At 44.8% G+C, this 16,849-nt stretch overlaps 1 protein-coding gene across 1 annotated transcript in view; it reads right to left on the bottom strand.

Annotated features, from left to right (window-relative positions):
* The window catches only part of LOC308374019 (connector enhancer of kinase suppressor of ras 3-like), a 52,045-nt gene that overhangs the window by 20,216 nt on the left and 14,980 nt on the right, over positions 1-16,849 (bottom strand). Inside the window, exons 2-5 of the mRNA XM_080849708.1 lie at positions 12,353-12,516; positions 7,348-7,550; positions 6,131-6,218; positions 1,958-1,999 (exon numbers count right to left, since the gene is read on the bottom strand). Of these exons, the coding sequence (XP_080705834.1) occupies positions 1,958-1,999; positions 6,131-6,218; positions 7,348-7,550; positions 12,353-12,516 (497 nt within the window). The remainder of the gene's footprint in view (positions 1-1,957; positions 2,000-6,130; positions 6,219-7,347; positions 7,551-12,352; positions 12,517-16,849) is intronic.

The following is a 16,849-nucleotide window of genomic DNA, read 5'->3' as shown; positions in this document are numbered from 1 at the left end:
AGTGGTCTCTTAATTTTTTCCGCGGCTGTATGTCTATGGGCAGGATCTCAAGCATGCGCAAAAGTTGTTGTTGTCCAGTTGTAATCTAGTTTCGAGAGTTACATGCGCGAGTTGTCTGATTTCCAGCGTAATCCGATCACTTATCTGGGGGTGTAAATCGGATTTCAGTCTGACACAGGAAATCTAGATTTGGGGAGTTACATGAATTGGATCTTCGATTGAACCCCGACTACGCTCGGAAACTGGACACATGTAACCGCACTGACTGTGAGCTGTAGATTCAGACACATGTATTTTTGCCCATATTGTTTCTGGATGACAACCAGACATTCAATACTTTTACTGCATTTAATTTGGTTTCAAAATTGGCCTTTGACTATACACAGGGAACGCTGGTAAATTCCTTGTCCTATTAGTTAGTGACCTCCCACAGCGATCACACCTCTCTGTCACATGCAAGTACTCATACCCAACACACCTGTAATTACTAGAACACAGCAGGGTGCACTACAACCAACATACCCATACTTAATGATACTTAACAACAACAACAACAACAAAGATGCATTTCATGAGCATTTCACTTGGGATGTCAAGTGGGCACCTTCCTTTGCACGTGTTTCATTGAATTAGGCCCACAACACCTCCAAAAAATATAGTGAGGCTTCATTAACTCAACTAAACTGAAATATTTTGAATTGTTGTTGACAAAAACTGACTAAAATTAAGAGTGTTTTAAATGACTAAAAGTTAATCTAGACCTTGAGTAAAGGGGGCCTAAATGTGACTGCAAATGTATTTGGATTTCCATCTAAAAGACTAGGACTATGACCTAATGTAGAGCTGTCAGAATGAACACTGCATTAGATGGTCCGAGGGTGTTACAAAGGGTAGCAAAGACTAGCAGGAAAGTCCCCATCCCCCCCATTATTAAGGCCAATCACACCACTTTGTCATCATTAGTGGGGGCCGTTGGGTGACGTGAGCCCAAGAAAGAGGCTTTTCTTCTCCCCCCTTGCTTGTAGCAAGAACCCAAAACAAATCCAAGCACACAAGTCACAATGAAGGACTGACTGACGCACACAAGCAGACACAAACTTGTACGCTCACACAGATGTTAAAACAACGTCATTCAATTTACACACAAAAGCAAAGCATTCAACTCAAAGGTACACAACAAACCAACAGAGACACACACAAACACAAACACACCAATGAAGCACCACTAAAGCAAACTAGTTTATCCTCAATTGAATTTTCTGCTGACTGCACAAATACACTAACAGCTCACAGCTCACAAGAGGGAGGGGGGGGGGAAGTGCCAACAACACTGACCACAATGAAAACAACATTTCTCAGCTCTGCAGAGCAGTGGACCTGCTCTGTGCATTACGTCTGCAGCTCTGCACACATAAGCGCTGCAGAGAAGAGGTGCAGGGGTAGCGTAGTAGTCTGTCCTGCCATGTGTGCGGTTGCTATGGTGATCACCAGGGGTGTCTGGGAAAACAGGAAGCCCACTGTCATGGACCGGCGGGGGATGGAGCGGTCTGGAGAGTGTCACCCAACAGGAAGCTCTGATGGATGGGAATAGGCAAATCTACCCGTCCGCCTTTACCAGTGGCCCCCGTCTGTAGCTCTTTTTCATAGACTGATGAAGTGGGGGAGGGTTGCTGAGAGCCCGGTCACTCAATCTCCCTGTACATGGATTAGCAATTTCCCTTGGAAATGTACTAACACCTCCTCACTGCTTCCTCTATTGCCTGGACTTGTGCCAAGAATTCTCACAGGGAATGAAGGGTAAAAGACATCTGGCCCTAAGTGCAGAGTTCAGTCCACTCAAGGATTCTGTTTCTGATGGGTGGGTGTGTGTGTGTGTGTGTGTGTGTGTGTGTGTGTTGAAGTTAAGACCGTCAGGAGGAAGTGAGTGTTTAATGAATATTTCTAAAAGAGTACTTACAACTTCCAGAATCTTCTCCTCCATGTCGAAGACAGGGCAGTCCTGTGAAACAGACAACTCTGTGAGACTGCAATCACCACTGCACAAATGTTAACAACAAACAGAGCAAAGCCATCGCATCGAAATAAGAACGCAATAGGAAAATACCAAGGTCAGATGTGATATACGCGGAAAATGATGTAATTAAACATCCAAATATAGAGCTGTGGGACAAGAGGTGGTGCTTTAAATCAACAGTTTGCAGGTTTGAATTACATTTCCATGTCAGCTTGGGGACAAGATAATTGCATCATACTGTGTGGCGTTGCGCTAAACTACAGGGAGAGACAGCAAACAGGCTCAGCATTCAGGAGATCTAAAAGCAGGAGGCCAAGAGGGAGTCATCTCAGCCCCATGTTTTAAAGGGAATGGAGAGGAGTCTGCACTTCTGTGAGCCCTGCAGCCACTCCTAAAGCTGAAGGGGAGGACTGGAGAACAAGGGGGTCCTCTGGCGAGACTGATTTCACATTTGCTTGGCTGTGTGGGAATCATGGCTAGCTAGGGCTGGCAGCTGGGGCTGGATATAAAGTGTCCATCAGGGGTAACTGCTGTGTCAGCCTAGAGAGAGGGCAGAGAGGGTGACCCCCCTTTGACCAACAGCTACAGGTGGGACTGTTCATTCACAGCTGCAAGAACACAGCTGAACGGGTGGCATGTGTATGTGTGTGTGTGTGTGTGTGTGTGTGTGTGTGTGTGTGTGTATGAATACACATATTAAATATACTGTATGTGTCCATTTTGTCTGATAGTATTTGTGTGTGTGTGTGTGTGTGTGTGTGTACATATTTTGTAAGGATGTGTCAGAGTACATTTTGAACTTACAAGAGTGTGTGCATTTCTATGCGTCATCCACGTGTTGGCCAAGTCAAAGTATTGTGGTTAAAGTCTGTGTGCAAGTGTCAGATGAATGGACGACTTCATGTGCGTGAGTGTTCGCATGTGTTGAGAACAGACGGCCTACAGCACGTCACCAACGCTGGGAATGTAAAGACGACACCTGTCCCCCCACCATCAGCAGTGGCTGTGACCGTGTGGGAGAGTTAGCCCACATCCACAGCGCTGGGTTCACGGACAGTAACCCAATCTCTTTAGCCTGTGAATGAAGGGCTCTCAAGTTCAAGTGTGTTATGTCCACAGTTGCATCTGAGGCTTTCTCTTCAGTTGAAGCGTGAACTGGATAGAATTAGAACCTAATGGGTGGATTGACCTTATTAGTTTGGAAAATAAATTTAGCTCTTAGAGAAAAAAAAGGTATTTGAAAGTTGAAAAACAAATAGATATGTTCTAATGGTGTTTAAAAGTCGGTTTAAACCTTCAAGTACGGTCCCTCAGTGGTATTCAATGTAAACATGAAAAGAATGTTAATTTGTTTATGTTCTGTGCCAGTTAGGGAGTTAGGGCCACAAAGGCATGCCTGTTTGCCCATGTGGATCTATTGTACGAGTGATGGACACAGCAGGGGAGGTTCTGTGGTTCCGTGCCTGTAACCTGCTCTTGACCTACTCATGGAGAGAGATAAGGGAGATCTAGATCTGGTTTGAGTATGAATGAACTGACTAAGTGAACCGCAAGTCAGAATTAGCTGCCGTGGATATTAAGTTACATTCCTCTTGCATTGCATAGACTTTGTTTAATTGGTTTGTGTGTTTTTCAAATGTGGATTGTGAATATTTGTATTGGTTCATATCACTCGTGCTTTTGTCTGTAGGCAAAAAGAACAAACTAGAAAAACATGTATTCGTACTCATTTCTGGATCCAATACAAAGTTTTCCAAAATGATTTTCCAAAAGGGGTGGAAAGAAATGTGGGTTTTGGAGGGAATGTGGCGTAAATTCCATCACATTAAACAGAAAATCATTCTATATTTAGAAAATGACAGGGTGAATAACATATTCCTCAATGATTTCAACTTGAGATTACTGGTCAATTCCGAGACAAAACAAAGCAAATACTGCTGGTCTGTTCCACATCAAAACATCCTCTTAATTCAATCTCTGCACCATCCTTGAGTTGGTTTGTCAGTATTTACCACATCCTCAAAATAACATTTTGGCATTTCTACATCTTTCTGTGCCACAGTGCTGTTTTCTCAAACCTATGATCATAATGAGCCAACGTTAGAAACATCCAAAGGAAGAAGGACATGTAAACACAGAATGAAGAAGCAGCACCATCCCGGAGGTGCTCGTGTCAACACACACCAGCTGATAGGGATCAGATGATTCTGCCGATTGCCGTCTTTGATTTGAAACTAGAGACAAATTGTCCTGCCAAGTGATGAAGTGGCAGACCGGGAGGGAGAGGGAGGGGGTGAGACAGAGAGAAAGACAGAAAGAGAGACAGAGACAGGAAGAGAGACAGAAAGAGAGAGAGAGAGAGAGAGACAGAGAGAGAGAGAGGAAGGAAGAGAGAGAGACAGACACAGACAGGAGAGAGAGAGAGAGAGAGACCGACAGAGAGAGAGAGAGAGAGAGAGAGAGACCGACAGAGAGAGAGAAAGGGAGAGGGAGAGACCGACAGAGAGAGAGAGAGAGAGACCGACAGAGAGAGAGAGAGAGAGAGAGAGAGAGAGAGAGAGAGAGAGAGAGAGAGAGAGAGAGAGAGAGGGGGCTGTTGCAAACCAACTGAGCCAATGTTGTTGTTCAGCTAGGGGGGGCAGTAAGCTGAAGTTCCAAAGCCTTGCCATCACAAATCGAATCCCCTCATTACATGCTCTGTACAAGAACCGCATGTGTTACGCCCTCAGCAATATCTCAAACCCCCCACCCACCCTCTGAAATCTCTATATATAGCTAAATAAGCGCTCCCCCTCTAGAGTCTAGACCAAGTGAGAGAATGACTATTGCTGCTTTTGTGTCCACACACATTTCTTTAGTGACACTGCAGCGCATTGATTGGTCATACTTAGAGCTTATTCTTCATTAAGTATCCATGAAGGCTCACGAGGTCCACACAAACATCCTGGCTGCAGAACAGAGACAGCGGGCAATGGTTTAACACAGCTCCCCCGTGGCCTTATCACTGGGAAGCCAAGAGTTCCAGTAGTGTTTGCTATAGGCATGGTTTATCCTATCCCTTAAAATGTCTTATTTTAACACTCTTTTAGACTTAGCGGTGAACTATTCACCCTGCTGAAAGTACACCACTGAATAGGGCCTTACAATAGTAAGGGGGAAGGGGGTCCACGTGTTCCTTGTAGGAAACCGTAGTGCTTCCTCAAGTTGCTCAGGGTTATAGAGGTCTAGAGAGAACCCACAGGTTTCAAGGCTGAGGTTGAACAGAAACGGTTCACTTCAAAGGACAGGAGGACACTGCAGGACATTTACACCCTGACCTTCTTCGACTAACTCAGTAGAACATTTCCCCTATCTGGCTCAAGTTCCCCATTCCTAGATGCGCACAATCATTCATTCGCAACAAGGCGAGGGCTTCTCTCCAACTCAGAAGCTATTCAACAAGAATGCCAAGACTGAGATTCTTCCTCCTCTGTTTGAAAAATGAAGCTTTTAACAAAATTACAAAAAAAATGGGCCAAAAAGGATGTCTCATCACTAACAATTAACTACCATAATCTAACACAAAAAGTCATAGTCAGTTTTGTCCTGTGACAATTGAATTTCAAGTTGATTTAAAATAATCCCTGTTTGCTAAGGTAGAAAATGATTTGGGGTACGTTATGGCAGTATTCATAGATCTGCCACTGAAGAATGGACCACCTTCATGTCTTTGGAGCAATTGTGGGAATGAAAGCACAAAGAAGCAAGCCTCCTGTGGGGAACATCTTGCAGGAGTGAAACTGGATCCACATGGCGTGGAGGAGGATGAGGCTGAAGAATGCTGGCAGCCACCTTTTAAAGGCCTGAGGTTTTTTTTAATGAAACTGTAAACTTGCAGTCTGCGACGGCTACACCAAGGGGTTCCCCTCATTAGCAAGAAACAGAGATCCCAAAAACCACTCATGTTGCCATATGTTAACACGGCCCACCTCGGGCTCCACATCATGTCCATGGCCTGTGCAAACCCTGAAGGATCTTTCAGTACATCAAGAACAACCTCGGGACAGACTTAACATTAGGGGAATATGGGTCTTTTACTGACAGTTTTGATATAAAGCACATTAGAGGATGACTGACCTGTTGAACTGTGGTAGTGAGCTCCAAGCAAAGCTGAATGATCTTGTTCTTGGTGGCTGTGAAGTCGCTGATTCCTGTCAGGGGCGTCCTTCAGATGGAAAGTGGGGAAAATAGAGGAGAGAGAGCGGAAGAGTGATGGGGGAGGGAGACGAGAAGAAAAGAGGAAAGACATGGGGAGACAGCAGGGGGAGAGCAGGAAGAAAAAAAAAGACAAAAAAAATGGTTTTACTTTTGTTGGAGTGTTCCCACAATATTCGTCTCCCAGACTGCACGCCCCTGACTGCACACTGAAGGTATATCAAAACAGTGAATGGGCAATCAATCACACACAGGGACAACATAGTGACGTTAGGCTGCTTCTAGGGGCTAATGCAGCAGACACACACAATAGCATTGACAGCCTCCAGGCTAATCACAGCACGTCTAACGTCACGTGAGTTCACAGGGTTTGAGGTCACAGGGGAAAAAAAATAAAAAATCTTAGAGCGGAGGGAGTTTCCATGTCAACTTCCCACAAATCTGTCTGCCACAAAAAAGTTGTCAATTCCTCCTCTGCTTAACCATGAAACAATCACAAAATGTGATGGGAGAAGCTATCAAGCTTGAATTGATGGCATGAAGTCAAGCTGGTAAAATATCACTGAAGGACAGTATGGTTTCTTCAGTCCTACAATATGATTAGTCTGAGACGGGCCTCTGCAAGGTCCTCCTCCTTAAACCATAGAAATGAAAACCAAACTCCCAGAAGTCTACATGAGCATAATACATTCTACAGATATTATTTCTGTTGAGTGATGCCCTCAGTTAATATGGGAAATTCTGGACATCGACCAGACCAAATGAGAATTCGGAAACCAACCAGACTAGATCTAGTTTCATTCATTTGCCCTTGAAACATTTATGGAAAAGAACTCTCAAGGGTAAAGACCGAATGGCCTTAAAATAGTGTTCCTTCTGGGTTTGTCAGCAAGCATTTAGGAACCTGTGTTTTTGAGCGAAACAGATCCCTCAAAGTCATAAGAGGATTCTGTGAATGTTATTGCTCCAGTGGAAGAGGTTATAGTTTTATCAGCTGCCTGGCTCAAATGGTTATTCCATGATGAACATATTATTCTGGGACTGAACTGCATTATTTTGTCCAGATGCCACAACTAGCATGCATGCAGTGTACCATTAGGTTTAGTGGTTCTGATAGGAAGGCTGTCATCACACCATACCTGTCCAACCAGGCCAGGAGGCTCTTGGCAGCACCGATGAGCTCCACCACAGAGGTGAGGAACTCGTTGGGGGGCTTGTTGGAGTTGTTACCGTCATATGTGGGGCTTTTGCGCCGCTCAGACGTTCCCATGTGAAGGTTGTTGGATGCTGCCCTCATTCGTACAACCAGATTCTTCAGGTTATCGGTCTCAACACCATAGTTCTAAGAAAAGCAAATAAAAAAGAGAAATAGTTAAAAAGTGAATACACCCTATGAATAACATCTATCGGACATCACAATGAAAACAAAACCGTTCTGTTACATTTTAGCCAAAATGCCACACATAAAAGTAAAAAAATACCTATTCAGTGCAACAATTATATTGAATATACAGCCAATATGATTGATTGGCAACATGTTTTAAACAAAGTGATATCCATTATAGTGTTTGAGATGACACTTATTGAAACTTCTACAAACAATAGAAGTTAAATAGTTAAACTTTAAAGTTTGAGATATTCAAGTCACAAATTCAAGATGTAAGCACACATTTGCCGGCCAGTCAGTATGAAGTCATGTAGGAGGAGCATGGGTCATGGGACTGAGGAGGCCATTAGTCAGAGCTTATCTCCAGGGAGGAATGCCCAGGAGGGGCTGCAGGAGGGGCTGCACGTGCCCTCACCTGATTCACATGAGGTGAGCAAAGGGCGCATTCCTGAAAGCTACTTCCTCTCTCACATTCCTGAAATTTGCGGTTCTTTCCTATTCACACAGATTAACCTTGCAGGGTCACCTGACAAACCGTGTGCTGTCGGACTGCCTTTGGCAGCTGGTCCTTGTTACACTGCACTGCTGGTGAGCACTCAGATGAAATTAGTGAAGTAAGCACTGCATATCTGCATATTAACTGCATTTACAGTCAGATCAACACTGAGGTTAAATAAGTGTAAGTTCTAGCAATAGGTTTCAGATCTAAAATCCCAATCTGAAGCTAGAGCAAACCCTCCGTAAATCATCATTTTAATATAAAGATGGTGAAAGAGAAAGACGAAATGTGGCAACCAGACAGTCGAATTTGACAGAATAGTAGAAAGTGGTTTGGCAAACTACCACAAAGTCCAAACAAAAGCATCAGCAACTGTTACAGCACAGGCCAGATCAAAGCAGCCCATGAGCTGCATTGTTGTGTCTGGCTCACATAAACAAAAACAAAAACATGCTTCTCTTTGTTTGCTACTCGCTGCTGAGGTCTGATGTGGAAGCCATTCTGCTGTTTGTTTGGGTTCAAATCTCAGACACCTCTTTTGGCGCCTTCATTAGTGCCATGATTGCTCCCAGACCCCGTGAGCCTTCTCCATACAGATGTTTAACGGTCCCACAACTGGCTTCCACTAGCCAGTGGCTTCCACGTCAGATTCGTTTTAAATTGAAAACATTTGAAGGCCTTTGCTATCTTGCCGTGTCAGCCCAAAGACAGCCTTGACAGGTTTACAGCCCGTGCCGCTTTGAAATTCTTCATTTAGGAGGGCGCTGCGAGCAGACCCATGTCCTGCCGGTGGAGCCGCATGAGAAATGAAGCGGGACTATAGAAACAGCAGTTCTCCACAAGTCCATGTGGTCAGAGGTGAGAACAGAAACCATCACCCCTCATGGCCATTGGGATAACTTCAGGTCTGCCCTGGTGACAGGTGGGGGTCCACATCTGTTTCCGACTCTCCCTGAGACTTACTCTAGAGTCTGGAGCAGAGGGAGAGAGAGCTCTCGTGCACTGGTAAAACACCACACTTTCCACCTCTCACTTGGCTTAAAACAGCCTTAATGTCTATTCCAGCACTCCAAGACAATAGGTGGTTTCTTTCCGTAGATAGGGCCACAAGGTTTTGGATGATCACAAGGGAGGTGCAGGGTTTCAGAGGAGGTTCTGTTTAAGTCATAAATTAATGGGCCATGAATTCCGGCTTTTTTCATTCAAATATTTCGTGACTCCTTTGTCAGAGTAGCTTGTCCTGATGGCTTTTACCTCACAGGGGGATACCAGATCAAGACCTGAGAATAGAAGATGACTCTAAACTAGAAAACGAGATGCTATATACTCTCTGTCAGGTCCAAGTCAGGCAGTGTACACTGCCAATTAATTGCAAAACTACAAAAAGGCTTTGAAATGCTGAAGAGATTCATGTTCCAGGTTCAGGTCCATGATCCATTTGTAATTTGAGATTACCTCTAGATTTGAGATATAAAATGTCAGATCTAATAACGAACAGAATGCTATTTAGGCAGAAGCACCTTTGTGGCTAGATATGCTAAGCTTTCTTGCCAACAGGTAGGCCAGCGGAGCTTAGAACACACCAAGCCCAATACACCCTTCCCATCAGGCCAGATTGCAACAAGCATGTGATGCAGAGAGGTTACTGTGTCCAAAATGTGGGCAAGGAGAACAAGCCTTTTAAGACATTACATGACCTCTGCGGGGAAAATGGGGAAACTGAACATTTGAACCAGCTGTAGGTAATTTCCCTGGAGACTGCCCACTACACATCTCTCTCAGAGGTGTTGACCTTACCTTTGGAGGAAGTTAATAGGAACGAGAGGCCAACTTCCTTAGGAGGTAAAAGAGTCTCATGAAAAAAACCTGTGACAAATAGCCAGAGTCATTGAAGGTGATGAGAATGGAGCTTTGATGAACTTCTCCCACTGTGACTATGGCCTTGTATTCCCTTTTCGAAGGGTCAGCAAACGTTCAGAGGCACCCCCCTCACATGTTCCTGGATCTTATTTGTGTGACTTACGCAACTCCTAATATCACTCTCAATTAATGGCGGGTTTATTTAAGATTCCGTATCATGTCAGGGAACACAGTGAAAACAAAGGCCAAATTTATTAAGCGGCTCAAAAGAAAACATTTTGGGCTTTACTGAAACTGGGAGGAATGGAATCTGGGACCAATTAGAGGATCTATATGGAGGGGCTCTGGACTTGTGGAAGTATGGTATGGTTCATGTGTTATGACACCAGGCTATATCAAAGCTTTAAGCAAGCTGACTTTAAATGTTTCCAGGTGTCCTTTGCTTTCACTACAAATGACTATACCTTATCTGTTAGACAGCATATCACTGAGATCTACTGTCAAACTAGAGCATTTCAAAGCCATCTCATTTAGAAGATCATTTGTTTCTTCTAGCAGCGAAAAGGTTACAGCCATCTCCACATTTGGAACTGTTTTGTCTGTCTGCATAAGACCTTAGGGCATGAGTTGAACATGGGTCAACCCCATATTACTGTTAAAGCCTGCACTTGGACCAGGGCCTAACACTTATTTGGTGGCACAACTGTGTTAAGGCTACCCCTGTTTGATTCGCTCCACTTGTTTGGTTGTATTAAGTAGTTGTGGTTGTGTGTGTACATGCCTCAGTCTGTCAGGTTCATATGTGTGAGCACAAACAGCTGTGCTCCAGCAGGAAATCATGATCAGCTGACCAACCAGGTGATGTTCAGCTTCAGTGTAGGACATTAAAAGGCACCCAGTGCAACTTTCGAGGCTTAAAAATAAACATTCAATTTCTAGTCTTTTTTACACGTAGTAAGTTTCAATAACTCCATACCATTACATACCGACATTCAAGCAGCAAAGATGAGACGTCGTTGTGTGGTGAGAACTGATAGATAGATTGTTGTTGTTTACGATTTTCTATCAGTTCTCACAACACAACAACGTCTCATCTTTGCTCCTTGAATGTCGATATGTAATGGTATGGAGTTATTCAAACTTACTACGTGTAAAAAAGACTAGAAATTGAATGTTTATTTTTCATTGAATGTTTACATAAAGTTGCACTGGGTGCCTTTAAAAATGAAAATTCCTGCATTCCAGGCTCTATAAAATCCGCATAAGGTATCCAAAGACCCATGAAAGGTCTCGTGCCAGTATAAACTTAAGAAAGGGTGAAAAGACTACAGCCAGTGGAACTAAAGGTAGTACATGGCTTTATACATATATTAAAGAGTCATGACCATTGGGTATAAAAACATATCTCAATGAATTCATTCACATCACACACCTCCTGGTTTAAGATTGAATCAGTCTCTGCTGACACGTGGCATTTTTTGACACAGGAAGTGGTAAAATCCAAATCAGTCCCATCTGCTAAAACAGAGTATTGGTGGGGACTTAGAGTTCACTTTGGATGTATTTAGCCGTTCAGCTTCTCTCTTCTCTGCACTTTCTCCTCTCTTTTCCCTCTCATTCCCCCCTCTCTCTCTCCTTTGAAAGTGTCCTGCTGGAGGTCTAGTTTAAGACAGTCTTGCCTGCAGTAAATCCACTGCTGGCAGTTTTTATGGTGGTCGGCCGACAAGCTAGTCAGATTCTAGCGCTCCAGGGAAGCCTTCAGAAGATTTTCCCATGAGTCTCTGGTTGTGAGTACAGACATTTTGTCTGGATGCTAAAAAACTAAACACTGAGGCCAAATCCACCTATGGTTCGCTTATCATTTTATTTTACTTTCCATTACTGATGGGACAGAATGAGAGGGAGAATCTTATGTTCCACCTACACCACCATATTGTGATAAAAGGCTGACAGCATCATCAAACTACTTCTCCCAATTTCAGATAGCCCCAAATAGCCAATAACTTTGGTGGCCTTTCCCTCTGTGAAAGTGCTCATATACACACCAAAGTGAGCAGTGTGGGAATGGCGAGAGGCTTTCTGCTCTACTGATTCACTGCCGCAAGAGGCTGAGGCAGCCAGACCAGTAACTGCTGCCCAGGACTGGCTGCTCCTAAGCAGGGGACAGAGGAGGGTGGGGTGAGGATAATGGCCCATAGTTTCCAGAGCTCCATCTCTGATCTCCCTTTAATGCTTGGAAACGCTCCACCATCAGTCTCCGCCTGAATGCTTTCAGTGCCACAGGCTGCCATGACAAACACAACAGTGACAGGAGCTTGGGCACCACATTTTCACCCATTGAGGTCTTGGGCATTCAGATTTGCCAGGTTTAGGGAAATGTTTCTGTGGGCATACTAACCAGAGCACAGAGCAGGTCCACTGCCTCCAGGACCAGCTCTTGGTGTCCGATCCGGGTCACCCCCAGCTCTTCCAGGTCCTGGTGAGAGATCTTTAGCAGCTGCTCCCCATTGATCTTCTCCCGCTCAAAGTTATGGATGTACTGCTGGAGGCTGTCATCTAGTCCTAGGAGAAAGGAAAGTAAAATATGGATAAAGGCATTTCGAATAATCTACTAATTTTAATTCAAATATAGAATCTCTGTATGTCCACAAGGCTTAAAAGTTAAAAACACTGCTATGATTGTTATGGTTATGCTGAATATGCCAGAAAAAAACATGCGTGGCCGAATGACCTCTCAGTGTATTGACACAAACGTGCCGTCCAACGGTAAATCAGAAAACGGGTTCCCTGTTTAACAGTTCCAAACAAGCAGGTGTGTCACTTGGATAGATGGTGAGAGATAACAGCAAAACCATCACAGATAGGAAAACAGCAGATAACAGACGGCCCATAAACATCAGTGATTAGGCTTATATCTGGCCTTGAGTGCTATGCTGGTTGAACAGTGAAAGTAAGAGTGCTGGGTCATCTCTGGTCACAGCCAGCTTCTTTAAATTTGTTTAATGACCAATGCTAGTCTGGCACCATTTTGTCCTGGTGGACACAAAAACCGAAACCTCTCATTTATTCTTAGTTCTGTCCACTGTAATTATTCTGGTCCTTCCCTTAGAAATATCAAAGTAAGAAAACTGAGAAAATCAGATCAAGTTTTTACATTTAGAGAATACTCTTTCTCTCAATTTCTTTCTCTTTCTCGGTCAGTATGCCCTTACTGTAATTCTTTGGTAGCCTCCAAGAACTCCCTGTGACCTAGTCTGCAGTTGGACTCCCCCGATGCTACATAGCATACTGTACCTATGTAAGGTCTCATTAAGATGCATCATGCTCAAGATCATAGGTTCTTAATTTCGTTTTCCCATTGTATATTCATTTGTATTTGTTTTCCCTTTTTGTATTTAATCCAGTTCGGGTGGATTTAACTTCTTGTTTACAAAAAACTAATGTGATTTTTCTGTTTCTAGAGAGTTTAGTTTTTTCAAAAAAAAGAAAGAAAAAAAAATCAGATCAAGGAGCAAACTGAAGTTAAAATCCCTGGAGTTGGCAAACTTTTGTTTGGCCAAAGAATTGTCACTTGCTTGTTATATAAAGGCCATGCTTCCTTGATCCTCTCAGGGAATGCAAATAGGCTAGCATGAATAAGAAAGGCTCAGCCCAGCTCTCACAGGAACTCACATCTGATCTACCACTGACACAAACCCACATGCACGCATACAGATACACAGACACAGACACACACACACACACACACACACAAACACCCATACACAGACACACACACACATACTTACTCTCACACACACACACACAGAAAAACAATGGCTCTCTCTCATTCCGGCCTGACCACCTCTGATGTGACAGCGTGGTAGAGAATGAGCTGGTGGGGGGTGGGTGGCAGGGTAGCGGAGGGTGTCGTCTCCCCTCTCAAAGGCAGCACTCAGAGGGGGCAGCTGCAGCGGGCTGGCCCGGAGCCCCGGTCCTCTGAAAAGCCTGTTAGCCGAGACACAGCTAAGGCTCTCAGTGTTAACAGCTAAATACACCTCCCTGCACCCTCCTCCACCCGCCCCAGCCCCCCGCCCCCCTCTCTCTCCTCTCCACCCATCATCCATCTCCTGAAGACAGGCCACCTCCAGAAAAGAGCTGTGTGTATTGTTGTGTGTTGAGAGGCACCCATAAAAAAGCCTTACGAGTAGTGGACAGTGTGACTGTCTGTGTGGGCCTGTGTGCTGCACCAGTCTAGCATGTTGAAGATGCTCTCCCAGTATTGTCACACCCTGTGGCGGGTGATCCCGTTACAGAGAATGTGGACGAGCTGGAGCTCTCAAATGGACTGCTGTGTTTTGGAATCTGGTTTCAGATATTAAAGGAAGGCCTTAATCAAGCAGCCCTGGGGGGTGAGGGGTACTGCTCTAGGATGACACACCGATACAGAACACACAGTCACGCACGCACGCACGCACGCACGCACGCACACACGCACGCACACACGCACACACGCGCACACACACACACACACACACACACACACACACACACACACACACACACACACACACACACACACACACACACACACACACGCACACAGTTCAGCTGGTCTCATCAAGTGGTCTTATCCGCACTAAAGATAAGAGATTATGCCAGTCTGCACCATTAATGCAATAAGTCGGTATCGGTTGCTGTCAAAACATTTTTCACATACTCTTCAGAGAATTCCCATGCAAGCGATGCTGAATTTGGGCTGTATCCATACTTGGACAGGATCAGGGCCACAGGAATCCACTTTAATGATTGACCACAACTGTAAGAGAGAGACCCCAAATCAAAGTGGAAATGGCCCAAGGCAAACAAGGCCCTCCACCAGATATACCGGAGAAAGGGTAATAGAGGGGTGGAGAAGGGTCTTCTTTCAGCGTTCACACAGTCTGCTAGCGCTAAGCAGGCATTTCCCCAGGAGCGGTGCCATTCTCCTTCGGATCTTTCCGGACACCGGTGACGAAGAGGGAGAGGAGAGCCGAGCTGGAATGCCTTTGAGTGATTACAGGGCTCATTCAAGCCTTCTCCTTTTCTTTCATTACAGCACAACGTGGCTCCTCAACACTGGAATTAACATCTCTCCCCAGCGCCGCTATTGAGAACCCTTCAGTGTGACTGCAGCCTATGGCCGGCACAAAGGGGTTCTGCATCTCCATTGCTGTTTTTCCACAGAATAAGGATAAAAAAGTAACAACACAGCCGCCTGATTATTCCTCTTTTGAAAACGGGTACAAATTCCACAAGCCCCTCTTCATTCCCTCTTCATGGGGACTCTGGAATCTCAGGTCCCCCACAGATCCCACCTCATGGGTTTGGGTGTGTAATTGGGTTGTTTTGAAGCGGGGCCGCTCTAATGACCACCATCCCACCTGCCTGCTGTCTCCCACCAAGCAACTCTAATGGCTTTAATTGAGAAGTCCCCTACAAGCAGAGACCCTTCAAAACACAACCCATCTTTCCCATGGGTCTCCCACACCCACCCACACACACACACACACACACACACACACACACACACAGAGAGAGAGAAAGAGAAAAAGAAAAAGAGAGAGAGCGAGTTCTCACAGAGAGCTGATACAGCATTTTATAACACTGTGCGAGAGATCAATGGCTTTAGGGTGTGTGATTGAGACGATCGGTTTCAGATGGTGAGGTGAACACAAAAGGGGAAGATAGTGTGTCACATAAGTGTGAATTGAACAAAGGGTGAGATCTTTTCAGAGCATGAGAAAGTGCTTCTGAAAGAGAAGGAGAAAACGGTTGTATTGAAGTCATAAGAAACACTTAAGGTTTTCTTTCAGTCATAGGGACTGATGTTGTGAGTCACATTTATGCCACTGGTTGTTGTTCTTTTGGGTCATTCACTCAAATAATCCTTTTCTAATGACTGTAAATAAAGTGCCTCTAGTGGATGGAGTTGAATCATTTAATATGGATAACACCTACCTCTACAGTATACTAATTCAGATCTTTTCTAACTGAAAAAGATTTGTACTTTTGAAAGAGCAGTTGAAGGACTGATTTTTTTTGGTTTAGGTGCAAATATGGAATTTCACCATCTTAACAGCTGATCCTAGGACAGCCATGAGCCAAAAAATAGCATCTTTGTATGCAAATTAGATCCATGTGCATGCATTGGCCGTAACATCCACCAACAGGGATCACATACAGTGAGGGCCACAACATCCACCAACAGGGATCACATACAGTGAGGGCCACAACATCCACCAACAGGGATCCCATACACTGAGGGCCACAACATCCACCAACAGGGATCACATACCGTGAGGGCCACAACATCCACCAACAGGGATCCCATACACTGAGGAGCAGGGTCTCGATTGACAATGGAGGACTACTGGCCCAGCTCAGCTCGGCCACAATAATCCTATCATTAGCAGTCTGCCCTTCCATAAGCATAACCTCAGAGGGCAACAAGGTTGCGAGGATACGGCCAGGGCCCAGGGGACACCTGCTGGCCTCCCTGTGGACTAATGCAGTTATGTCTCACAGATTGTCAATGGTTAGGCATTGATACTACAAAGAAACAACAACAGGTCCATGATGGCTTGGCCTGGATGGCTGAAAGCCCCTCTCCTCTCCTGGTCCTGTTGACCCCACCAACAGGACATTTGCCTTCTTCGACTCCTTTTGGCAGCAGCTCCATCTGCACCCCTTACGCCGCCTTTCTGCTGTTCAAATTGATGATCCCAAACACTTCCTGACTAACATCCTTAGGATGTACAGAAACAGCAGGCCTCTGTTTCTTTATTTTGAAAACCAAGCCCTGGAATTTTGGGGGGGAAAACAAGGAATGTTCTTGTGAGCCGGACCATTTGAAATACATGATAATCTTGTGATT

The sequence above is a fragment of the Sprattus sprattus genome, assembly GCF_963457725.1.
Source record: "Sprattus sprattus genome assembly, chromosome: 13".
In the NCBI taxonomy this organism is placed as follows: domain Eukaryota; kingdom Metazoa; phylum Chordata; class Actinopteri; order Clupeiformes; family Clupeidae; genus Sprattus; species Sprattus sprattus.
The sequence above is the reverse complement of the archived record's forward strand: the minus strand, read 5'-3'. Positions and strand labels throughout refer to the sequence as shown.